Source organism: Lygodium microphyllum, chromosome 21 (genome assembly GCF_053477565.2).
Source record: "Lygodium microphyllum isolate KBCC chromosome 21, Lygodium_microphyllum_v1.1.10, whole genome shotgun sequence".
Lineage (NCBI taxonomy): Eukaryota > Viridiplantae > Streptophyta > Polypodiopsida > Schizaeales > Lygodiaceae > Lygodium > Lygodium microphyllum.
In genome coordinates, this window is record NC_141155.1 from 76,576,135 (window position 1) to 76,602,621 (window position 26,487).

The 26,487-nt window shown below is 45.0% G+C and overlaps 1 protein-coding gene across 5 annotated transcripts in view; it reads left to right on the forward strand.

Moving 5' to 3' along the window:
• The window catches only part of LOC148018168 (Saccharopine dehydrogenase), a 105,419-nt gene that overhangs the window by 35,277 nt on the left and 43,655 nt on the right, over window positions 1–26,487 (forward strand). For 3 of the 5 annotated variants that reach the window (XM_087661687.1, XM_087661689.1, XM_087661690.1), the window contains exons 5-7: window positions 61–130; window positions 883–980; window positions 1,060–1,144. In XM_087661687.1, coding sequence (XP_087517813.1) covers window positions 61–130; window positions 883–980; window positions 1,060–1,144 — 253 coding nt within the window. The remainder of the gene's footprint in view (window positions 1–60; window positions 131–882; window positions 981–1,059; window positions 1,145–26,487) is intronic. The other 2 variants (XM_087661688.1, XM_087661691.1) reach the window with 1 other exon arrangement.

A 26,487-nucleotide genomic window follows, 5' to 3' on the forward strand; every position in this document is an offset into this window, starting at 1 on the left:
TGATATGATCAATATTCTGCACATTGAAGCGTTCTTACGATAATTTGTGTTATTCAATAGCAGTGATGGCTGCTGAGCTTGTACGTTTATCCAAATCTTTAGATGCTCAAAGTGAGCCGGACTTTCTGAGGTAGTACCCTGTTCATTAGCCAGTCTGATTTTATCTTCATGTGTAGTTCAGCAGGCTTGAGCCTTGGCTCCATGTTGTATTCTATGTTTGAAACCAATGATTTTGATGAAGGGTTTTCAACAGGCCTCTCTTACATGGAGTCTGAACTTTCAGATTGTATGATAGAGGAAAACATGAGATTTTGTGATGAATGCAGGCCTATAAACTTTCTGGCTGTTTTAGCCCCTTATTCTCAATAATCTCCAGGTGCTCATTTCTAAGATTTACATTCATAATTGGAGTTTTACCAAATCCATGCCAACTTGTCAACTTGAGCTGCTTCCTGGGATTTCATCCGTCATGGGAGGGTGAGGAATGGGAAAAAATTTTAGGCTCTCCACTCATGCCATAGGTAGTCATTACTTTCAATGTACCCATCCTTTTTTCCAAAAGATTACTTTGTGCTGCATTTTAAACTGCTCAGTAAAATCAGAAAATAGAAAAATTTCCACCCCTGACAGATTGCATAAGGTTTCGTCAATAATTCTATGAGGCAGCACAGTGAAGGGAGAGGCTATGATGACGGCCTGTGAGATCCAAGCCTTAAGAATACATATAATTTGTGCAAACATGTCTTTTAACATCTGGTTGGCAAGAGAACTTGCATAATCAATAGTGTGTGGGATTACCACATCTGACATCTTCCAAAAACTTCTTATATTCTTAAAGTGCAGATTTTCTTGACGGGTGCAGCTTCTAACTGTGCATTTCAGATTTTCATATTTCACTGCAGGATCTGGTGGGGCAGGGCCAACCATACTTTCAACTAGTTTTTTGCTCCTAGGCGAGGAGGTGGTTGCTTATCGAAGAGGTATCCATATGTTCTGGTTAATGTGCTGCAGTTATAGCGGTGCTCCAACTGTATGATGCAAGACACTGTTGGTTTTCAGGAGAAAAACTGCAGCTCAAACCATTCACTGGACGACTTGATATTGATTTTGGAAAAGGCGTGGGAAGAAGAAGTGTTTATCTTCTGTATGCCATCTGATCACATCCTGTTAACAAGTGGTACTTGTGGAGTTATTTATGATGTGCATAAGAACTACTGATGTATCTGATGCTATTTGGTACTCTAAACTGGCACATGTCTATGCTCTCAAGGTTTTTAGTGTTTAAGCAAATGTTTAGACCGACACTTACCAAGGCCCTCCACTCCATTAAATCATTAAGAGATTTCTTATAGTGATTGAAATAAGTAAGAGTAGTTGAATGTAATAAAGACCGCATGGCTGCAATTGCTTGAAGTAGTTCAGAGTATCCTGTAAGTGTCTAAGATACAAAGTGGGCATAACCATCTGGTTAGCTATGATGTTATCTAAACAGCTAGAACTTCTCAGAGAATTGACCTTGTGAAAATATGTCAAACAGATTATCCTATCATTTGTATAAAAGGTCTTTAAGTGTGTGGACAAGTGCAAAGTAAATGGGACAACCTTATGCTGTGATCTTGCAAGGTGACATGAATGCATTGTGATTCTCCAATTAGCCAGAGGGGTTGAATAGTCTCACAAGGGAACGCACGTTAAAAACTATTTGCTTCAATTGGCCTGAATTCAGTCAAAACTCAGCTTTCAGTCACTTGTCTTGTGCATGTTCCATAGTGATTTCAGATTTTGTAAGATAGGAGTAATCACCTAAATCTGCTGCAAAAAATTCTGATTATGGCAAAGAGCCCTATAATGTGTACCCGGAAAGATGAAACTACACTTTTGTGAGAGTCAGTTGTTAATTCAATTGAATTTCTTTGTTTGATGCAATGTAAGCTTGCATAGGAAAAAGGCAATGGATTCAAAAGTGTTTTGTTCTTTCATTCTTAAAGAATTGTGTGTGAAGCACCTTTCTCTAGTTAACAATCAATCTATTTGTGCTAGGAATTTTTAAGTTATCTCACCTAGAATAGTTTCCATTCAGTACATTGCCACTTCCCAAGAAGCCTTAGTTTTGAGTATGATATAGAAAGGCTCATTGTCTAAATTGGGAGCATCATCAGGCTTTTTTGGCTCTTTCTTTGGTACATCCTGTTGTCCTAAAGCTCTAGAGGATGACTTTCTCTTCTTGCCTTTGCTGTCCTTCCTTGAAGAATTAAAAAATTGAGTAAACTAAGAATCTTTGCCAATTGAACAAAGATATTAGTTGCTGTTCTCAATCGATCTTTGAACTGGCCATCATATTCTTCATCTTCTTGCTGTTCATCAATATCAAGAGGTCTAGAAGGACCGAAATATTGGTCTACACCAACATTTTCAGTTTGCTGCCAATGTTGAGTGCCTTATCCAAGATTAGGCAATGCATTTCCCCCTACATTTGGTGAATTTTCAGTAAAAGGCATCATCACTGATTGATTCTATTTCATAGCAAGAACACATTCTTGCTATAATGCTCACACGATCACAATTTCAGCACTAAAGCAATGCTTCTAACTTCCAATTAGGTATCGTGGGTCTACCAAATCAAGGAATTGATAGAATTCTAACAACGGAACCATGAAACCAGCCTTCCTTCTTTGAAAGTGTGGTAATGACCATTTATGCACCAATTATAACAAGCATAAAATTCACATCAATTGGAAATATAAACGTCCCAATTAACCTTGGATAGTAGACTCTCTGTTGGCCCCAAAATGCATGCCCCTTGTAGTATTTCTTTAGCTTCTATTAAAATTGTATGAAGTCAATCGAAATTTGGCTCCAATCTCTTTCACTTTCCAATATCTCTTGCTGTCAAAAACGACTAGCAAGCTTTCAATTTGATTTGCCCCTTGATCTAATAGGGGATGGGCCTCCAATTGACCCTTGGCTGATCAAAATGAACCTAAAACCCAATTGGGATAGTTGGCCTTTTGAAATCTTTGGCAATTCCTTGAATTCTTGGCATGAGACCCAAGGTGGTTGGTAAACCCTAATTTCCACTGTAAATTCGGGGGTACAGCAGAAATGCTCCTGCTGTACACCTTTAATGGCTGAATTTATGATGAAAATGATTGACAAACTTTGAGAGAATGGCTCTAGATAATAGAGAACTAAGGGGAGAGAAAATCTGCCAATTTGTTGCGAAAATAGTGACTGATCCAAATAGCAATTAATGCTGCCAACTCATGCATGAGAGCATCATAAATGCTGCTGCTGTGCTATACTTGCTGTCGCCAGTTACTGGAAGGGCCAGAAATGCAGTCACCTGCTGTTCTTGTGCTTTCTGGTGGCTGCTATACGCCAAATTCACCTCTTGGATGGCTGCAATCTGCTCCAAAACAGGTGACTCTATAGCAGCAGTATTAGCCTCTCCTCTCTTTCCTTTTTTTCCGCAAAGGGTGATTGTATTAATTACCAAAACATAATCTCAAAAGTACAGCATGATGAAAAGTATAAAGATACAACATGAGCAACGTTACAAAGGGACTAGATGGCCCGTAGGGAGATCGAAGAAATTGCAATGTGCCAAGAAAGCAAATCGTGTTGAGGGAGAATATCCGCTAGCCCAATCACGTCGAGATGCCAATGAAGAATGCCTCTCAAGTGGGCTATATAAGTTTGCAAGAATGGAAAATGAATGCATTCCTCATGGTCTACATGTGCCAACAACCTCATAAGTGTAAAAATGAAAGAGCACTTTCATATTGGGCTACACAGGATTCACGAACTTAGGATGTCCAAAGACCTAGTCCTTTGGAAGCATCGGTAGTCCTATCACTTGAGACCAAATGGTTGATAGCGACGACCGGTTGCCACTAGACAAGAAATGAACTGATGGGGAGAGTTTTCACGTCTCACAAAAGAAACAACAATCATTGGAAATTTGATGTTTGGGGATTGTAGAGGCAAGAGGAAGAGCACTAATCAACATTTGCCATATAAGGTCCCTTGTATTTGAAAGGTATTTTGTTAAGCTAGTCTATCCTCACCATAGATTTCCACCAAGTTTTACCTTTATGGAGACCCCAAGTGTTGTTGCCCTTTTGGGCAAGTCAATCCTTATCGTGTATAAGCAAGTGGTATGTTTGATTCATTGAAACATGGCCCAAACCTAGCCGATCATTAATCATCTAGTCTTGCCAAGGGGTGTCTTGGTCCAAAGGGGGAAACGGACTTGTTTATGATGGCTTGTGGTGGCACATCCTTAACTTTGATGATCCGTTCTCCACATCTTCCTCTTTCGTGGTGAATCACTTGGTGAAACCAGCCTTTCTTCTTGGATAGGGTGGTAATACTTGATTAAGCACTTAATTACAGCAATTAGTAAATCATCACAAATTGAAATGCACACTTTACCTTAATATTGTTGGATAGTGGACACCCGCCCCAAAATTGGCGTCCCTTTTGGTATTTCTTTAACTTTATTGGCTAATGGATTGGGTACAAATTAAGATTCCACAATCTCCTTGGCTGATTCAAAAGCCCCTTGCTGTACCAATAATCAGCAAACAAATTGGGCAAATTGCCCCTTGATTTTCATGTAGGACTTGCTCTAATGGAATCCCAATTGGTCAAATGCTACCCCAAATTCACAATGGATGGATTGGCATTTGAAATCCCTAACAATTGCACGAATCTTAGGTATTGATTTCAAGGTGCGATGCCTTTAAATGATGGCACAGATCTTGAGATGATTGCTAAACCCTAATTACTGTTGAAAATTGGGGTTTATGGCAGAATTTCTCTTGCTGTCCACAAAATCTAGCTGCGATTTTCTCCAAATGGCTTGAGCTTTGCTGAGATAACTTGAGAATGGGTTGAAGAAGGTGAGAGAATGCTAGAGGAGAGAGAGATTCTTGATTTTCACGTGGAAAAAGGCTGAATTCTGTTTGCTGTCCATACTAGACTGCATTAAATGTAGTTGCCTGCTGCCTAGAGCCCCAAAACTTGCTGTCGCTTGCAATAAATGTTGTCGCGAGCAGCTCTTGATGCCACCAATGCTGTCGCTTATAGCTCCTAGCCTCCTAGCTGTTGTCTCTTGCTTCTAGTGGATGAGAACAGGCTTGAAATTTGATCGGCAGCACCTTCTCTCTCTCTTTCTCTCTCTCTCTCTCTCTCTCTCTCTCTCTCAGGCTGAAAACTGAATTGAATGGCTCAAACTAGGTCCAATAACGTTTTCTTAGTTTACATGGGCATTTGTGCCAAGTGGCAGCCTTCTAAATCCAATTTTCAGTATTATCCAACCATTAAATTAATTTTAAGAATTACTTAATTCTTAAAATTAAGAATTGCTTAATTTTGAAAATTAATTCGAACCCTTTTGGTCCTACCCAAAATTAAATGTGCCCATCCATAATTAAATTGGCTAGGCCATTTATACCTTAGAGTGGTCTCCAACCTTTGTTGACCCTTAGATTGGCATTAATTAATTGGTTAGTGCTAGTCCCTAGTGTTACCACTCACACTTATTGGCCAAACAACTTATTGGTCAAAACTAACACCAATTGACCACTTCACTTTAAGGCATGGTTAGTCATGTAAATCTTCTCCTTACACATATCTTGATAAACTTTGAGTTGTGTTCTCTTAAGCTTTTTCTTCTCCTAGTCTTTACTTGCATTCCTACAACCCTAAATCTAACACTATAGGGTTGAACTAAGTCCACTAGGCTCTTAAAAAGGGATAGAATGATCCTAATCATGGAAAATAGCTTCAACCACCTATTAAGAGGGTACCTCACTAAACTAAGAGGTGGGTACCTGTTAGCCTGCTCTTCTTCAGTCTCAGTCTGTCATCTCCTGGTTGTGAGCTCCTGTCAGAGTCTGACAGGAGACAGAGGAGCTCTGTCAGGACATTTTTGTGGCTGCCCTAGTCAGCATGCAGTCCTGGGTTTGTTACAGCCCAAACTGGGCTGTTTTTGTCCAGACTGCCCATTTTTCTGGGCAGTCGGCCAGATCTGGCCAAAGTCGGCCAGATCTGGCTGGTCGGCCAAATCTGGCCAGGTCGGCCAGTTTGGCTGGTTGGCCAGTTTGCTGGCCTGGGGGGCTATTTATAGCAGCCCCCCAGTCAGTCCAGCATTGTTCTCAGTCAGTGCAGACTTTCTTCCTTCATTCTCTGCTTTCTCTCTCCTCTCCTCCGTGTTCGTGTTCTTCTTCCGTTGCGCACTCTCACATGGTATCATCGCCTAATTGAGAGCACGGAGGACACACCTTCAGGAGAGAAATACCTTACTGCTGCTGCCAACAGATCAACCACAGCTAGGCAACTTCATCAGGAGGCTGTACAGCCTGCGTTTGCTGCCCACGCTGACTGCAGAGGCTGCCACGTCATCCAGCGACGCAGCAACCCTGCGTTTTCCACCAGGCGGCCTCTCCTGCTGCTGGGCGACCTCCCTACAGGCTGCGTTTTGCTGTTCTGTAGGTCGCTTCCACCTCAGGCGGCTCTGTTCCTGCTGGAGATCTCTGTCCGGGCTGTTTCCTGGTGCTGGTGGTCTCTTCTCTGGTGTTCGACATCAGTATTCTTGCGTTTTGCAGATCCAGGTGTTTGTAGGTACTCTCTGCCTACGCCTTGGTGGTTGGTGACCACATTGCTGGTCCTATTTCGATTGTGGCACAACTTTCTTTGGTATTTTGCAGATTGGAAGATGTCTTACCAGTTTTCAGGCTTTGAAGACTCAGAGGATGAGCTTCTCTCTCATCATTCCTCTGAGCGGAGGCGGGATTATCGTGAAGTTCGACATCGGGAAGAACCTCCTCGCACTCGTCCTTCTTCAGTCCATGCATCTCAGAGGGTTCCATCTACTGGGAAGGTTTCTTCAGTGAAGACTGCTTCAGATGTGCGATGCCTTCCTTGATTCCCTCTATCCAGGTGCCAATTCTCCCTTCCTTTCCGAAGGAAGATAAGTTGGATGGTTCCAACTACTCCCTATGGTCGTGCAAGGTGGCTTGCATCCTTGATACCTTTGATCTTTGGGAGCTTGTTTCTTCGCCCATCGACCGACTCCCCGCGGATTCGTCCGATGGCACCTCTATGGACCGTGCAGCCTTATGGGATAGTCTCAACTCTCGAGCCCGTTCTTTTCTTTTTATGAGTCTACATGATTTTGTTATTGTACATGTTCACAGGTTACAGACTGTGGCGGAAGTGCGGACAAAGCTTGCGTCTTTGTATCAGCACAAGACATTTGCTCACAAGATTTCCCTGGAGAAGAAGTTGCGGATGCTCAGTCTTGATGGTTCTTCTTCCATGAAGGAGCACATAACGAAGATGGAGGATATGCGAGGCGAGCTAGCCTCTCTTGGTCGTCTGATATCGTCTGAGGATATGGCGATGACTCTGTTGACTCAGCTGCCATCACCCCGTTATGATGCCTTCTACACCAGCCTCATCACTTCGAGGACCCGTGAGACACTCCTATGGGAGGAGCTTTCCCCGCTTGTCTTGGAGCATGACGAGCGACTCAAAGAGGTGGGAGCCAGTGGCTCCACCAAGGCATTTACGGCCGGCACAGGTGGCGGCAAGAAGAAGAAACAAAAGAAGGAGAAGGCCAAGGACAAGAAGGAGGAGGACAAGAAGGATGCGAAGGAGAAAAAGCCCATATGTCCCCATTGTGGGAAGGGCACTCATCCCGAGGAGAAGTGTTGGCAGAAGTATCCCCATTTGAAGCCTAAGGAGAAGGACTCGAAGGCGGCCCCAGCCACAACAGAATCTGCGTTTGTGCATGTCTTTGTTGAGGAAGACACTGCCCTAGCTTCTACCACTCAGGAGAAGCCTTGGCTCGTCGACAGTGGAGCATCTTCACATATGATCTTCCGTCAGGATTGGCTTCAGGATCTTCGTTCCAGAGGGGGTACAATCACCATTGGTGACAATTCTACAGTTCCTATTCGAGGCGTGGGGACTTTACCTATGTTTTCTGACAGGCGGTCTTCCTCAGCCAAAGTTCTCTATGTCCCTGATTTGGGCTTTAACCTATTATCTGTGCATGGCCTTACTCAGTTAGGTACCCAACTCATTTTTACACAGGATGTAGTCACAGTGGAGGATGCTTCTACAGGTGATGCTCTTTGGACAGGTACACAGGAGGGTGGGCTTTATACGCTCACAGCCTTGGCTGCGCGGACTTCCCATGAGCTCGGGCTGCTTTGGCATGCTCGGTATGGTCATTTGAACCTTGATTCTCTTCGCCGGGCTTCTAGGAGGAAGATGGTGGAGGGACTTCCTGATTTCCCTCCTCTTCACACTTTGTGCCCTAGCTGCTTGAGGGGCAAGCAGCATCGACAGCCTCACCCGCAGGTTGCTTCTAGGCGGGCTACTTCTCCGCTTGAGTTGGTTCATACCGACCTTTGCGGACCGATGGGCACGGCCTCCCTTGGGAAGGCCAAGTATTTGATGCTGATTGTGGACGACTTTAGTCGTTATGTGTGGCTTTATTTCTTGGAGTACAAGAGCGAGGCGTACTCCCGTTTCTGTGAGTGGCAGGTGTTTGTGGAGACCCAAACAGCTTCCAAGGTTCGTGGTGTTCGAGCTGATCACGGTGGCGAGTTCACTTCTCACTTTTTCTGTCAGTTTTGCAGGGATCATGGTATTCGGGTGGAGTATTCCCATCCGAACACACCATCAGAGAATGGTGTGGTGGAGCGTGCGAATCGGACCATGATTGAGATGGCCTGATCTATGCTGGAGCATAGGAGTCTTCCTCATTTCCTTTGGGGTGAGGCGGTGGCTACAGCGGTGCATATTCGCAACCGCTCTCCGACTTCGGCATTACAGGACATGACTCCGTATGAGGCTTTCTTTGGGAAGAAGCCTTCCGTGTCCCATTTTCGCATCTTTGGGTGCGATGCTTTTGTCCATGTGGACAAGAAGAAGAGGAAGACGAAGTTCGACTCTAAGTCGCGAAAACTTATCTTCGTTGGTTATAGTACGACCACGAAGGGATATCGGCTCTATGACCCGACGACGCGGACGGTTGAGGTGAGCAGGGATGTGATCTTTGATGAGGCTTCGGCCTCTGAGGATCCGATTGATGGTTCTATTACAGATGTTTCTTCATCCTCGACGGACCCTCCCCCACCTTCTCTTCCTTCCCTTCCTTCTAGGATGCCCCTTAGCACCCCCCCTATTCCTCCTCCTTCGGCTTCTCTTTCCCCTTTGATGGATGTGCCTTCATCTTCTACGAGCTCTTCTACAGCCACTTCGGGATCTTCACGGGATATACAGCCTTCTTCAGATGCGGAGGATCTACCTTCACTCGGTGAGGGGGAGTCCCTCTCCGATTTGGGTGCTTTACAAGTTCCGGAGACCCCCCGGTCTCTCTCACAGCAGCAGGAGTCTCTCAGGATTCCTTTATGGTATCGCCGGCTCATGCAAGATTCAGGTGTTACTCACTTTCCTGCTTCTTCTTCAGGTCCACGTCGATCAGCACGTTTACAGGCCCAGCGGGACAGTTCACTATGTGTGAACTATGCTCTTATGTCACAGATTCTTCAGGATTCCGAGCCTTCCACTGTGGAGGAGGCTCTTGCACAGGATATTTGGAGACAGGCTATGCAGGCCGAGCTCGATTCCGTCGAGCGAAACCATACGTGGGAGCTTGTTCCACGTCCCGCGAAACGGAAGGTGATTGGTGTGAAATGGGTCTTTAAGACCAAATATCTTGCAGATGGCTCCTTGGACAAGCATAAAGCTAGGCTTGTTGCCAAGGGTTTTGCTTAGCGTGCAGGGTTGGATTACTTTGAGACTTTTGCTCCTACAGCCAGGATGTCTACCATCCGAGTTCTTTTGGCTCTTGCTGCTCACCATCGTTGGTCTGTCTATCAGATGGACGTCAAGTCTGCTTTTCTGAATGGCGTTCTTGAGGAGGAGATTTATGTTTCACAGCCTCCTGGTTTTCTTGTGCAGGGGAAGGAGGATCATGTCTACAGGCTGCGGAAGGCTCTTTATGGCCTAAAGCAGGCTCCTCGTGCTTTGTACTAGCGGATTGACCGCTTCTTTTTACAGAGTGGCTTTGCGCGCTCCGCTTATGATCCCAACCTCTACTTACGGGTTGTGGATTCTCTTTCGGTGTTCCTTATCTTGTATGTGGATGATCTTATCATTAGAGGGAGCGACACTCAGCAGGTGGAGCATACACGGTCCCTTCTTCAGCAGGAGTTTGACATGACAGATCTAGGGATCCTTCACTTCTTTCTAGGTCTGGAGATCTATCAGATGGCACAGGGCATTTTTATCTCGCAGCACAAGTACATCTCTGAGCTTCTTTCAGAGTTTGATATGGCTGAGAGTCAGCCTATCTCATGCCCCATGGACCTTGAGTCCAAGCTTTTGACAGCTGGAGTTCCTCTTACCGATCCCACCCGTTACAGGTGCCTTGTCGGCTTTCTTATCTGGCTGCTTCACACTCGACCGGATATCTCTTTTGTGGTGGCTTTATTGTCTTCTTTTATGCAGACTCCTACCTAGGATCACTGGCAGGCGGCCTTGTGGGTTCTTCGCTATTTACAGGGGACTTGATCCTTCGGGATCATGTATGGAGATGGGATTACCCTTTCTGGATGGAGTGATTCTGATTGGGCAGGTGATGTGGATTCGCGACGATCCACTACAGGTTATGCTTTCACCCTTGGATCTGGTGCTGTCTCTTGGAGCAGCAAGAAGCAGCCTACTGTGGCACTTTCTTCTACAGAGGCTGAGTATAGGGCCCTTTGTTCGACTGCTATGGAGGCAGTTTGACTTTGTCGCTTACTCGCGGAGATTGGCTTTTCCCAGACCGGACCTACGGAGCTGCGCGTGGATAACCAGAGTGCTCTTGCTCTGGCCAAGAACCCGGTGTTTCATGCTCGCACGAAGCACATTGAGGTTCAGTATCACTATGTTCGAGAGCGGATCGTGGATTCGGAGCTGGTGGTGGTCTATTGTCCTACGGCGGCCAATGCAGCTGATCTCTTTACGAAGCCGTTGCCTCAGGCTTCTTTGCTTCATCACATGCGGTTCTTGGGTCTTTAGACTCTCCGAGGAGTTGAGAGGGGGTGTTAGCCTGCTCTTCTTCAGTCTCAGTCTGTCATCTCCTGGTTGTGAGCTCCTGTCAGAGTCTGACAGGAGACAGAGGAGCTCTGTCAGGACATTTTTGTGGCTGCCCTAGTCAGCATGCAGTCCTGGGTTTGTTACAGCCCAAACTGGGCTGTTTTTGTCCAGACTGCCCATTTTTCTGGGCAGTCGGCCAGATCTGGCCAAAGTCGGCCAGATCTGGCTGGTCGGCCAAATCTGGCCAGGTCGGCCAGTTTGGCTGGTCAGCCAGTTTGCTGGCCTGGGGGGCTATTTATAGCAGCCCCCCCAGTCAGTCCAGCATTGTTCTCAGTCAGTGCAGACTTTCTTCCTTCATTCTCTGCTTTCTCTCTCCTCTCCTCCGTGTTCGTGTTCTTCTTCCGTTGCGCACTCTCACAGTACCTTAGTGGAGTACTAAATTGTATTATCAATTAAGGTCATTATATAGAATGTTATATCAAGAGGTTAAGTTTGTGCAAAAAGAAAAGGCAAAAAGACATACAAGCAAAGGAAAAAATAAGCACTCCAATATCCATAATTTCAAAATAAAGAATAAAAATAACAAACCTATAATATTGTATCGTATTATCGATTGAGGTTATAATACCTAAATATCAAGCCTCCTAAATTCTCTCAAAAATACCATGGCACTCTTTTATATCTAAAACATTTGATGAGCCTCCTAGTTGCTCCCAAGTCTACATGGTATGTGTAGGTAATTTTAAAGAATTTAGAGTCTAAAACTTTTAAAGAACATACATTCTACCCTCCTTGAGGCCTGCTATGTGTAACACGTGCTTAACAACCTTGCACATTTGATTAGTAACTTAATCAAATGTTATAAACTTACTAGCGAGATTAAAGCATCTCAAAATTTCACGTCCACATGATAGACCTCCTCCTTGAAATCCCCACAATCGTCCTTGATTGCATTGCATTGTGCCAAAGCCAAAGTGTATTGCATTGGAATTTCCATAAGGCATCATAGTCACAACATTGACCATTGCTGTCTAACCATGTCATATGCCCAAAAGTTGCTGAAAATTTCCAGCCAACACAATCATGACATAGATCTGAAAAACAGTCTAGAACTGTTGCTAGAAACCCATTGGATGGATCCATAACTCATGTTTCTCAATTGTTCTGACTTCACCACCACAGTAAAGCATATTCTCAGCATAAACCATGTTTGAAACTATCAATGGCATTTAATAACATGCTATTGTCCATGGAACCAGCTGTGAACCATTGAAAACTAAGCATAAATTGATCATTTGCTGATCTAAGAACTGATCACAAACTGCTGCATATGTGACATCAAAGTAATCACAAACTCGTTGCAAAAATTGATCAGAAATTGATGCAAAAATTGATCCCGAAGTGATTATTAACTGTTCTTAAATTGATCAAAACTGATTTGAAAGTGATCAGTAAAATTGATCTTCAAATTGAGGCAAAAACTGCTCTCTAAATTGATCATGAATCGGTTCCAAATTGATGCAAAAGTATAGTCTTAGAGCTGTGGTAACAACCATATTTATTTGCATACATCTCATAGTGGCTAGTACACTAAATAGTGATCTCATGGCAAATATACTGTCAGCATACTACCTTGGATGCATGCTAAATACATTCGAGATTCACTACATATGAGAGCTATCCAAAACTGGAGGAGTGGAAGCGCTACCTCCCCCTTGAGCATCGGGTAGTGCTTTGGACCCTTGCTCTGCTAAACCTGATTGACCCCGAGGCTCTAACTGAAAGGCTTCTAGGTAAAGTTGCAACAATTGAGAACGGTTTGCCAAGTCATGCTCTTCCATCCACTTTGCATCCATTGGTGAATAGTTTTGAAACTTCACTAAATATCTCCTAGAAACTTTACCTCTGACTGTTTTTTTCTTTATGTGCTAAAATCTGCTCGGGTACCAAGATCTCATCTTGCTTCTCAACTTCAGGCTGAATTTCAACAGATACATCCTCTGACACATTACCACCGAAAGGCCTCAACAAACTGGCATAAAATGCATTGTGTATGGGCCAATGTGTAGGTAATTTCAGACGATATACCACATTGTTGATCTTCTCCAACACTTGGAAAGGCCCATAGTATCTCATACTCAACTTTGGATACAACCTCTCTCTTTCTTTTATCTTTTTTAGCCTTGCCTTTTCAAAACACAACAAAATATAATCGCCCTCTGCAAATTGCAAAGCACATCTATGACGATCAAGTGTCCTCTTTTGCTTTTCCTATGATCTCAAAAGTGTATACTTTATATGCATAGACTGTGAAGAAAACTGCTAGGGTTTGCACTGAGGACACATAGAGTGTACGACCATGACAGAAACACAAAGAGACAAACGTAGACACAGAGAGAAAAACTTAAACCCTAAACGCAAAACTCAAAACTGAAACCCTAAACGCAAAACTCAAAACTTAAACACAAACAGAAGAAAGAAGAGAGAGAACACAACTTTGAAGTGAATGAATGCTGTAAATGAATGTAAGAGTGTACAATGTGCTCAAGGGCAGAGCAATTTCAGAGTGTGTTGTCCACCGGAGACGGATCCCAAGTCTGTAATCACCATCCGAGTGTGAAGAGAGAGGAAACTGCAAAACACTGACACTTGGGGCTGCTAGAGATAGAGGCGACAACTGCAGAGGGGAGAGATGACAACATGCGGCTCCAGAAAGATGCAAATGCAGGCTGTAGGATGTCACTTGATGTTGGAGATGCTGGCGATGGCAGCTGCAGGCCAAACACAGCATGAGAGATGGCGCCAGATAGTGGGTGACAGCTGGAAGAAGGCACCAGGGCACTCTGAGGTTGGAGGGAGAGGTGGCAGCAGTCGCGAAGGTTGGACAGTCACATGGAGGTAGACTGATGGGTGCAATCTGCACTGGAGAGTGTGAAACTTGCATAGATGGAATAATGCTCAATGGGGGCAGCTTGTCTATTTATAGATGTAGAAGGATGCCCCAAAAATTAGGGTTTTTGGGAGACCACTGAAACTTTCTCGGACCGCTCTCATTTTCAGGGTTTTTCATTAATTAAGTGTGTTTTGGGGTTGTTTAAGAATGATAATCAGCTGAAAAGCGTATTTTAGCTCAACACCCCCTCTCAGGCCCAAAATTGAGCTGAAAGGTGAGGCCAGCCACTATGTTGTGTACTTACCCCAAGGCATGCCACCCCAAAGTAGCTAAGGCATCGGACAAAGGGTGCATGTTGGCTGCCCAGTGGCCTACCAAGACTACAGAGGCGATGGTTATCTTACCAAGGGAATGCAAGTAGTCACTTAAGAGAGGACAAGGCATCAGACAAAGGGTGCACGTCGGCTGCCCAGTGGCCTACCAAGCCCTACAAAGGTGAACGGAACCACATTGAACTTTAAAAAAAAAAAGAATAAGTGAGTTAAATTTTATGGGTTGCGGTCGATTGAGTAATAGTGACCCAGAAGACGGAAGTAGGGAGGGTACACCCAACAAGGAAAAAGAGGTGACGAAGTATCCATGTGATGGAGTATGGTGGTATGGTGACAACAGCCGCCGGTGGAAACAGCTTAGGATCTGCTCAAGTGGTGCTCTGCACAATGAGATGCAAAGTATGCTACATGCTGAAGAATGCTTATGCAGTAGGTGCCACTTGGACAGTGTTTCTTTTGGGAAAATGGTTCACTTGCGCAAGCGCCCTAGTACAAGGATGATGAAATCATGCAATGCAAAGGGTAAGGTACAACAAGGGGAAGAAACGGATGTCGAAGACAAAGTGTTGAAGCCTGTAGAATATCAAGAAAGGTAAGAACCCCCTTTCAACTTGGATGTAGATGTTGAAGAAGAAAGAGGAGCTTGATGTCGGTCTTCGTATAGTGCCGAGAACCATAAGGAATGAAAGAAGATGAAGTGGATGAAGCTATGAAGAAAACTACTAGGGTTTGAGCGAGGACACACAGAGTGTACGACCACGACAGAAACACAAAGAGACAGACACAGACATAGAGGACAAAACTCAAATCCTAAATGCAAAACTCAAAACTCAAACTCTAAATGCAAAATTCAAAACTCAAACACAGAAACTCAAACACAAACAGAAATGAATTTAAGAGTGTACAGTGTGCTCAAGGGCAGAGCAATGTCGGAGTGTGACATCCACCGGAGACGGATCCGAAGTCTGTGACCACTAGTCGGAGTGTAGGAGTACTGAATAGTGAATGATAGCAGGCTGGTCACCAAAACATAGTAGTCTTGAGTCTGGAAACTGGTGGTGTGGCTGGCAATGACTGGATGATCAAATCGTAGCAGATGATGATGTTGCGAGCAGCTGACGTCAGCATGGATGAAGGCGTTAGCAGCAGGAGCAAACACGGATGGAGTAGCAGCAATATCGAGGGTCGGACAGCCATGTGGGAGGAGGTAGATGGCTGAAATCTGCATGTGGAGTGAGAAATCTGCATAGACAGAATTGAGGCTGAATGGGAGCAGTCTGTCTATTTATAGATGTAGGAGGGCGCCCCAAAAATTAGGGTTTCCATTGAACTCTCTCGAACAGCTATCCGTTTTAGGGATTTACTCTAAAAGAGCATTTTTTAGTTTGTTTTGGGGTTGTTTAGGAGGCTAATTAGCAAGTAATGCATGTTTTGGCTCAACACCCCCTCTCAGGCCCAAAATTGAGCCGAAAGGTCAGGGTAGCCATTGTGATGTTTATTTACCCCAAGGCGTCCCACCCCAAAGCAACGAGGGAATCGGACAAAGGGTGCAGGTCGGCTGCCTAGTGGCCTATCAAGACTACAAAGGCGATGACTATTATACCAAGGGAGTCCAAGTAGTCACCCCAGAGAGGACAAGGCATCGGACAAAGGGTGTATGTCAGCTGCCCAGTGGCCTACCAAGCCCTACAAAGGCGGATGAAACCACATGGAACTTTTTTTTTTTGGTTGAAATAAGTGAGGTAAATTTTATGGAATGTGGCCGATTGAGTAATAGTGACCCAGAAGACGGGAGTAGGGAGGGTACACCCAACACATCACAAAACAATACAAGCTAACCCATCCACTTAGGGTGTTGATGACGGGGAAAAATAGGTGATGAGGTATCCATGTGATGGAGGAGGATGGTGGTGGGGTAACAATAGCCGCGAGTGGAAACGGCTTAGGATCCGATCAAGTGGTGCTCTGCACAATGAGATACAAAGTATCCTACATGTTGAAGAATGCTCATGCAGTAGGTGCCATTTAGACAGTGTCCCTCATGGGGAAATTGTTCACTTGCCCAAGCGCCCTAGTACAAAGATGATGAAATCATGCAATGCAAAGGGTAAGGTACAACACGGGGAAAAAGCCGATGTCGAGGACAAAGTGCTAAAGCGTGTAGAATACCAAGAATGGTAGGAACCCCCTTTCAAACTGGATGTAGATGCTGAAGAAGGAAGAGGAGCCTGATGTCGCTCTTTGGATGGTGCCGAGAACCATAAGGAATGAAAGAAGAGGAACTGGATGAAGCACCCCGCTAGAAGAGCAAGGTAGAAGTCACCGCCATGATAGCATCGAGAGAGATGCTGCACGATCTGCCTCAGGAAGGGAAACCGCCATGCTGGAAGAAAAGCAAGCACTCCTAGGATGATGAAACCATGAAAGGAACGGTGCGCATCCCCACGTCTCTAGCCCAGGTAGGACCAAAGCAATCTGCAAGTTAGCCCTACACTGAAAAGAGATGAGAATTTGCAAACACAGAGCTTAGTGGTGAGATTCTCCAAAGAAAAACATAACAGAAATAAAATCTAACTTAAAATAAATGCAATGAATGTGTATGTGTGTGAGTAAATGCAGCGGAAGACAAAAGAATGGAACAACTAAGGACAATGAATCCTATGGGCCCGACTCTAAGAGTGTGAAAAATGAATGCTAGACTGATCTAGGGAATCCGAAAGGACCTAGAGACATGCTAGTCTAAGAAGGTGGCAACCATCGTGTACGTCTAGTAGCAGGGCTCTGCCAAGGGAACGCCTAACGAGGTGGCGAGGAAGGTGAGATAGTTGCATGAAGTGCAACGGGATCGGAAATTGCAAACCAATCAGCTAGTTCCTCAAGGGTAGTGAAAGACATGGGCTGCTAAGGCTGTACTCGAGCCATATGTTCAGCAGTAACGACGGGTGCTGAAGAAGCAAATGAAGCAGGAGCGGAAGGCGTAGCTTGACTGGACTGTGCAATCGCAGCGGTCTGTAGAGGCTTTTTAGGTGGAAGACCTTGGGCCTTGGAGTGACACTCCTTGTCCACATGGCTTGCTCTCTGGCAATGTGTGCAAAACCCATTTTTCTTAGGGAATTGCTGCTAGATAGGTCTAGATTCTTTGGTTTCATCTGAGGAAGAGGAGTCACCCTTGGATTGACTTGCCTTTGCATCTTGCGAGTTCTTGCTACTGGTGGTTTTCCCCCCCGAAGAAGAGGCAACCAACCCCCTCTGCTCTGAATAAGGCTGTGAGGAGGATTTCGTGGACTTGATCATGCAGCCTCACGTAATGCAAGAACTGACACCCAAACTCGTAGAAGCCTGGCAATCAAGGTTGGGAGATGATGTTTTGAATGAAATTGAAGTATTTTTCGGGTAACTTATTCAAGAAGAATGTAACCTGATCGTCATCTGACTTTGGAGAGCCAGTAGTGGCGAACTCGGCAAGTAACTGGCTATATTTAGCTAGCTTGACTTTCAGATCATCCCTTTCCTTGATAGAGAACTCTTGAAGCTCAAAAGTTGAGATTGATGCGCTGAGTAGGATCACGAGCGGCATAGTGGTCGAGAAGGTGAATCCAACGCTCTGACGCGAGTGGGAAGTGTTGCAACTGAGAGTGAAACTTAGGAAGATATCCCTGCATTAACTCAACATTGGCTGTGGCGTTGCGGGCTCTGCATTGATGGATGTAATCAGGTTGAGGTAGTCGAGGGTCTAGCATAGGCTCTAGACCAATGACTAGGTCCCAAAGACCCTGAGACTCAAGCACTTGTTGCATGAAATTAGACCAAGTGGTGAAATTTGACCCGTTAAAACGTGCCTTATCCGTGAAGGCATTCTTGGCCGTTGCAAGAGGAGTGGTAGTGCTTGGAGATGGATAGTGAGATTAGCCTTCCTTCTTGGAATGGGTGGTGATAACTTGATTTAAGAGTTAATTACAGCAATAAATAAATGCACATAAAATGAAATACACACTTTACCATAACATTCTTGGACAGTAGACACCTTGTCGGCCCCAAAATTGGCGTCCCTTGCGGTATTTCTTTAGCTTTCCTTCAATTGGAAGGAGTACAACTTGAGATTCTTCAATCTCCTCCTGCTAACCAATTGCTCTTGCTGTCATAAATGACCAGCAAGCCTTTTGGGTCATTTGCCCCTTGATTCACCCAAGACTTCTTCTCCAATTTGACCCTTGGCTGGCCAAATGCTGCCCCAAATCAATTCGGGATGGTTGGCTCCTGAAATCCTTCATAATCTTCAATTATCAGCTGCTGATTTCAGTCCCTTGAGCCTTCAATCTTTGGCACGGATCCCAGGGTGACTGCTAAACCCTAATTTCTGCTGTAAATTAAGGTTTACTGCAGAAATTACAGATCAGCCCACAAAAAATGATTGAGATCTCCTTCGAATGGCTAAGAATTGCTGAGAATGATTGAACATAGGCTGAAGGAGATGAGAGAATGCTGTAGAGAGAGAAAATTCTGAGATTTGTTGCGAAGAACTGATCAAAATCAGCTGCTGCCCTGCTGTACTAGCCCCAAACGGATGCACCAACAACAATAGGAGCATTAGAGACTGTGATCTTTAGGAGAAAGTGCTTCAGCAGCAATTGCCAGCTTCCCAAGGTCAAGAATATGCAATCTCCATCACCAAAATGGTCTCCAATGGCTGGGAAATGGCCCCAAAAGCTGGCAGCAACAGTCCAACACCTCTTTCCAACAGCTCCAAAATGAAAAAACGAGATTGCCCTCTCCCTTCAGCCCTATTTAGCCTTTCACCCACTTGCATGGGAAAGTTTTGCCAAGTGGCAGCTTTCTTAATCCATTTTCAGCAATTTCCAGCCATTTAATTAATTTTCAGAGTAAATTAATTCTGAAAATTAATTCAGCCCTTAATCCATGCCTAGAAAATTGACCTTGCCCATCCAAAAATTAATTGGCTAGGCCATTTGCAACCCAAAGTGGTCCCATGCGTTAATTGACCCTTGGACAAGCATTAATCCATTGATTAATGCCTAGTCCCTAGTGTCACCACTGACACTTAATGTCCAATTAATGGTCCTAGGGGCAAACTGACACCAGAATTCACCTAGAATCTAACAAGTGTAACTTGTTACAGCTTTTGCCTTTGACACCCATATTTTTCATAGGGCCCTTTGGCCTTTAACTGTGAAAAAGTTGCTTGCACCACACATGTGCATCTTTTAATTGCACATTTGATTAATGATTTAATCAAATGTCAATTAAACAAAAGCAAAGCATCAAATTTTCACGTCCTCGTAACAAATAGTGTGAAAAAGTGTAGCAGGGGTAGGATGGGGGAGTGGAGTATACTTGGGAATGGGCCCCAGAGTGCCCACCAGGCATGCGGTTAGTGTGCCAGGTGGATCCATAGGTAGGGATGGGCTGACTAGGCATGGGCATGGTAGCCTCATGAGGAATCCAAGGAGGTGGGATGGGGACACGGGGAGTAGAAGATGGAAATCCTTGCATAGCTGTAACCCAAAGAGACTGTGAAGATGCACCATAAGCTGAGGATGGAAACCCTTGTATTTGAGTGGTCATGCGAGATGTGAAGCTGAGGATAGTGAGGGGGATACCCATCACAGTCGGTCCAGGAGTTATGGGTGTGCTCATTTGTTGAAAGGTGAGAGGCAGTGTGTTAAAGGATGGCATTGCCCCTAATGAAGTACTATGGTGTAAAGAGGTAGAAAATGGGGTGGAGAAGGAAAAGGTGTTAGGAGCGGAGATGGAAGATCCAACCCCTAGAGTGTGTGATGTAGATGTGGAGTATAATCCAAGGTTTTGGAAAGATGATGAGAGGTGATAAAGGTGTGATATTGAAGAGAGTGGGACGGGAAGGAAGTGAGAAGTGTGTGTGATATGCTCAAATGAAACAGAAGTTGTAGATGTACTTGAATTCCGTCTGCTTCTTCCTGAGCTCCCTCTATTGAAGTTCACATATGCAAAGTCATTCGGATCCTCTACCTCAAAAGAAGAAACAGGCGAGGGTTTTGATTCATGCATCAAAAAAGAATTGTAGAAAGCTGACATTGGACCTGACTAAGATGATGAAGATGGATCGCCAGACGTTCCGAATGCTGTATGTCCTCCATGATCCGAGAGGTGGCCAGCCTCACCATTGGTCCGAATGTGGTAGCAAAACTGATAGGAGGGGTGTAAACATCACCGTACTTGTTGCGATAGTACTCCTCAAAGTCCTCCTTTGTCATGTTAGTGATATTTGGTGAAGGTGGAGTGTCGTCCTCCTCACCGAGTCCATAATGCCGTCTCAGGGCCTCCAATGATGGAGAAGCCTGATAAGACATTATAGGAACTGGAGAAGAAGGTGTTTGGGACATTTTGATACGGTAATGAGTCGTATTGTGTGCCTCGTAGAAAGACTAGCTCTCCACAAAATCTGCAGGATACTCTTTACAAGAGCACGAGCTCTTATACCATGTGAAGAAAACTGCTAGGGTTTGCATAGAGGACACACAGTGTACGACCACGACAGAAACACAAAGAGATGGGCACAGACTCAGAGGGCAAAACTCAAACCCTAAACACAAAACTCAAAACTCAAACGCTAAATGCAAAACTCAAAACTCAACACAGAAACTCAAACAAAAATTGAAGAAGGGAGAGAGAGAACACAACTGTGAAGTGAATGAATGCTGTAAATGATTGTAAGAGTGTACAGTGTGCTCAAGGGCAGAGCAATGTCGGAGTGTGACGTCGATTGGAGACGGATCCCAAGTTTGTGACCACCAGTTGGAGTGTAGGAGTCCTGAATAGTGAATGGCAGTAGGCTGGTCACCAAAACGCAGCAGTGTACCACCGATCGGAGGCTGGAAACTGTGCAGAGTCTGCTGTAAACAGCAAGCTGAAATAGTGTTTGATGTGGCTGGCGATGATTGGATGATCAGATCACAACAGATGATGATGTCACTAGTAGCTGACATCAGTATGGATGAAGGCGCCAGCAGCAGGAGCAAACATGGATGGAGTGGCAGTAATCTCGAGGGCATCCACATGGGAGGAGGTTGATTGCTGAAATCTGCACGTGGAGTGAGAAACTTGCACAGACGGAATTGAGGTTGAATGGGGGCAGCGTGTCTATTTATAGATGTGGAAGGGCGCCCCAAAAATTAGGGTTTCCACTGAACTCTCTCGAACCGCTCCCTCTTTTAGGGTTTCCTCTGAACTCTCTTGATCTGCTTCCCGCTTTAGGGATTTACTCTAAAAGAGCATTTTTTAGTGTGTTTTGGGGCTGTTTAAGAGGCTAATTAGCAAGTAATGCATGTTTTAGCTCAACGGAAGCACCTTGTTGGAAGAGCAAGGTTAAAGTCATTGCCAGGATAGCATCGAGAGAGATGCTGCACGATTCGCCTCGGGAGGGGAAACTGCCATGCTGGAAGAAGAGCAAGCACTCCTAACAATGCGCATCCCCACGTTTCTAGCCCAGGTAGGATCAAAGCAATCTGCAAGTTAGCCCTACACTGAAAGACAAAACCCTACAAAAGAGATGAGAATCTGCAAACACAGAGGTCACTGGTGAGATTCTCCAAAGCAAAACATAACAAAAAGAAAATCTTACTGAAAATAAAAGCAATGAATGTATGCAGTGGAAGACAAAAGAATGGAAAAGTTAAGGACAATGAATCCTATGGGCCCGACTCTAAGAGTGCGAAAAATGAATGCTAAATTGACCTAGGGTATCTGAAAGGACCTAGAGATATGCTAGTCTAAGAAGGTGCCCACCATCGTGGACGTCCAGTAGTAGGGCTCTACCAAGGGAATGCCTAACGAGGTGGAGAGGAAGGTGAGATGGATGCATGAAGTGCAACGGGATTGGAACTTGTAGACCAATCAGCCAGTCCCTCAGGGGTAGTGAAAGAGATGGGCTGCTGAGGCTATACTTGAGCCATATGTCCAGCAGCAACAACGGATGTTGAAGGCGCAGATGAAGCAGGAGCGGAAGGCGTAGCTCCACTGAACTGTGCAGTCGTAGCGGTCTGCAGAGGCTTTTTAGGAAGACCTTGGGCTTTGGAGTGACACTTCTTGTCCACATGGCCTGCTCCCTGGCAGTGTGTGCAAAATCGGTTTCTCTTAGGGAGGTGTTGCCAAATAGGTCTTGATTCTTTGGTTCCATTCGAGGAAGAGGAGTCACCCTTTGATTGGCTTGCCTTCGCATGTTGCGAGTTCTTGCCACTAGTGGTTTTCCCTCCCGAAGAAGAGGCAGCCAACTCCCTCTGCTTTGAATAAGACTGTGATGAGGATTTCTTGTGGACTTGATCATACAGCCTCATGTAATGCAAGAACTGACACTCAAACTTGTAGAAGATTGTCAATGGGGATTGGGAGATGATGTGTTGAATGAAATTGAAGTACTTTTTGGGCAACTTATTCAAGAAGAATGTAACCTGATCGTCATCTGACTTTGGAGAGCCAGTAGTAGTGAACACGGTAAGTAACCTGCTATATTCAGCTAGCTTGACTTTCAGATCATTCCTTTCCTTAATAGAGAACTCTTGAAGCTCAAAGTCGAGATTGATGCGTTGACTACGATCTCGAGCTGCATAGCGGTCGAGAAGGTGACTCCAACGCTCTGATGCGAGCGGGAAGTGTTGCAACTGAGAGTGAAACTTAGGAAGCAGTCCCTGCATTAGCTCAACATTGGTTGTGGCATTGCCGGCTCTCCATTGACGCATGTAGTTAGGGTAAGCTAGTCGAGCATAGGCTCTAGACCAATGACGAGGTTCCTAAGATCCTGAGACTCAAGCACTTGTTGCATGAAATTTGATCAAGTGGTGAAATTTGACTTGTTAAAACGTGTCTTATCCGTAAAGGCATTCTTGGCTGTTGCAACAGGAGTGGTAGTGCTCAGAGATGGAGTGTGAAAAAGTGTAGTGCGGGAAAAATGGGCGAGTGGAGTACACTTGGGAATGGGCCCCAGAGTGCCCCACCAAGCATGCGGGTAATGTGCAAGGTGGATCCATAAGTAGGGATGAGTTGACTAAGCATGGGCATGGTAGCCACATGAGTAACTCAAGGAGGTGGGATGGGAATACGAGAAGTAGAAGATGGGAATCCTTGCGTAGGTGTAACCCAAGGAGAGTGAAATTGTGCCATAAGCTGAGGATGGAAACCCTTGCGTTAGAATGGTCATGTGAGATGGGAAGCTGGGGATAGTGAGAGGTGTGCCCATCACAGTCGTCCCAAGTGCTATGGGTGTGCTTATTTTGCTGAAAGGTGAGAGAAACTGTGTTAAAGGGTGGCATTCCCCTTAATGATATACCAGGGTGCAAAGAGGTAGAGAATGGGGTGGAGAAGGAGAAGGTGCTAGGAGCGGAGACGGAAGATCCAACCCCTAGGGTGTATAATGCAGATGTGGAGTGTAATCCAAGGTTTTGGAAAGATGATGAGAGGTGACCGAGGTGTGATATAGAAGAGGGTGGGATGGGAGGGAAGTGAGAAGTGTGTGTGACATGTTGAAATGAAACAGAAGTTGTAGATGTACCTGAATTCCGTCTACTTCATGAGCCCCCTCTATTAAAGTTCACATAGGCAGAGTCATGCGGATCCTGTACGTCAAAAGAAGAAACAAGTGAGGGTTTTGATTCATGCAACTCAAAAGGATTGTACAAACCTGATATTGGACTTGGCTGAGATGATAAAGATGGATCGCCAGACATTCCAAATGCCGTATGTTCTCCATGATCAGAGTTTGGCGAGCCTCACCAACTGGTCCGAATGTGGTAGCAAAGCTTGTAGGAGAGGTGTAAACATCACTGTACTTGTTGTGATAGTACTCCTCAAAGTCCTCCTGTGTCATGTTAATGAAATCTGGAATAGGAGTAGAAAAAGAAGGTGAGGGTGAAAGTGAAGTGTCATCCTCCTCACCAAGTCCATAATGCCGTCTCAGGGCCTCGAGTGATAAAGAAACCTGATAGCATATCATAGGAATTGGAGAAGAATGTGTTTGAGACATTGTGATTCGGTTATGAGTCCTATTGTGTGCCTCTCACAAAGACTAGCTCTCAATAATATTCATAGGATACTCTTTTTAAGAGCATCGGCTCTGATACCATGTGAAGAAAACTACTAGGGTTTGCATTGAGGACACACAGAGTTTATGACCAAACAGAAACACAAAGAGACAGATGCAGGCACAGAGAGCAAAACTCAAACTTTAAACGCAAAACTCAAAATTGAAACACAAACAGAAGAAGGGAGAGAGAGAACACAACTCTGAAGTGAATGAATACTGTAAATGAATGTAAGAGTATATAGTGTGCTCAAGGGCAAAGCAATGTCGGAGTGCGACGTCCACCGGAGGTGGATCCCAAGTCTCTAAACACGAGTCGGAGTGTGAAGAGAGGAAATTGCAAAACGCTAACAACAGGGGCTGCTAGAGACAAAGGCGACAGCTGCAGAGGGGAGAGATGGCACCAGGTGGCTCCAGAAAGATGGAAATACAGGATGGGAGATGACGCCAAACAGTGGGTCACAGCTGGAAGAAGGCGATAGGGTACTGCGAGGTTGGAGGGAGAGGTGATAGCAGTCGCGAAGGCTGGACAGCCACGTGGAGGTAGACTGATGGCTGCAATTTGCACTTGAGAGTGTGAAACCTGCATAGATGGAATAATGCTCAATGGGGGCAGCCTGTCTATTTATAGATGTAGAAGGGTGCCCCAAAAATTAGGGTTTTTGGGAGACCATTGAAGCTCTCTCTGACCGCTCTCCTTTTTAGGGGTTTTCATTAATTAAGTGTGTTTTGGGGCTGTTTAAGATTGCTAATCAGATGAAAAGCGTGTTTTAGCTCAACACCCTCTCTGAGGCCCAAAACTAAGCCGAAAGGTGAGGTGAGTCACTATGTTGTGTACTTACCCCAAGGCATCTCATCCCAAAGCAGCTAAGGCATTGAACAAGGGTGCATGTTGGTTGGCCAGTGGCCTACCAAGACTATAGAGGCGATGGTTATCTTACCAAGGGAATCAAAGTAGTCACCTGAGAGAGGACAAGGCAATCGGACAAAGGATGTACGTCGGCTCCTCAGTGGCCTACCAAGCCCTACAAAGGCAGACGGAACCACATTGTGTGTTTTTTTTTTTTTTTTTTTTTTGAATAAGTGAGTTAAATTCTATGGGATGCGGCCAATTGAGTAATAGTGACCCAGAAGACGGGAGTAGGGAGGGTACACCCAACACATCACAAAACAGTACAAGCTTACCCATCTAGTCAGGGTGTCCATGATGAGGAAAAATAGGTGATGAGGTATCCATGTGATGGAGTATGGTGGTGTGGTGTGACAACAGCTGTGGGTGGAAACAACTTAGATTCCGCTCAAGTGGTGCTTTGCACAATGAGATGCAAGGTATGCTACATGCTGAAGAATACTCATGCAATAGGTGCCACTTGAATAGTGTCCCTCGTAGGAAAATTGTTCACTTGCCCAAGCGCCCTAGTACAAGGATGATGAAATTATGCAATGCAAAGGGTAAAGGACAACACGGGGAAGAAAACAATGTCGAAGACAAAGTGCTGAAGCCTGTAGAATACCAAGAAGGATAGAAACCCCCTTTTAACCTGGATATAGATGCCGAAGAAGGAAGAGGAGCTTGATGTTGGTCTTTGTATGGTACCGAGAACCATAAGGAATGAAAGAAGATGAAGTGGATGAAGCACCTTGTTGGAAGAGCAAGGTAGCATAGTTACACGAAACCCTGTTTCTGGCGTTTTAGAAACGCTACAGCGTTTCTAGAAATGGAAACGGCCAAGAAACGACGTTTCTGTAGATTGCGATTTGGGGAAAAACTTTGGCCCGAATGTGAGCGCGCCCCGACTCCCACATTTCAGTCGACTTTTCACTTGCCTACGTTTCTTCTCTCCACTCTGTCGGGCCTGCTCCCTTGTTGACCGAGGACTCTAGAGCCACGCAAACACACACACATTCTCTCTCTCTCTCTCTCTCTCTCTCTCTCTCTCTCTCTCACTCTTTCATCTCAAATCTTCTATCTCAAAATTTTGTGTGATTGTAGGTTGTAGCTTGTGAATCGTGATTCTAATTCGTGAAGTTGTGACCATCTCACGTTGTAGCCTAGGCCCTGCACTCATCATGGTGAAGGATGCTGCATG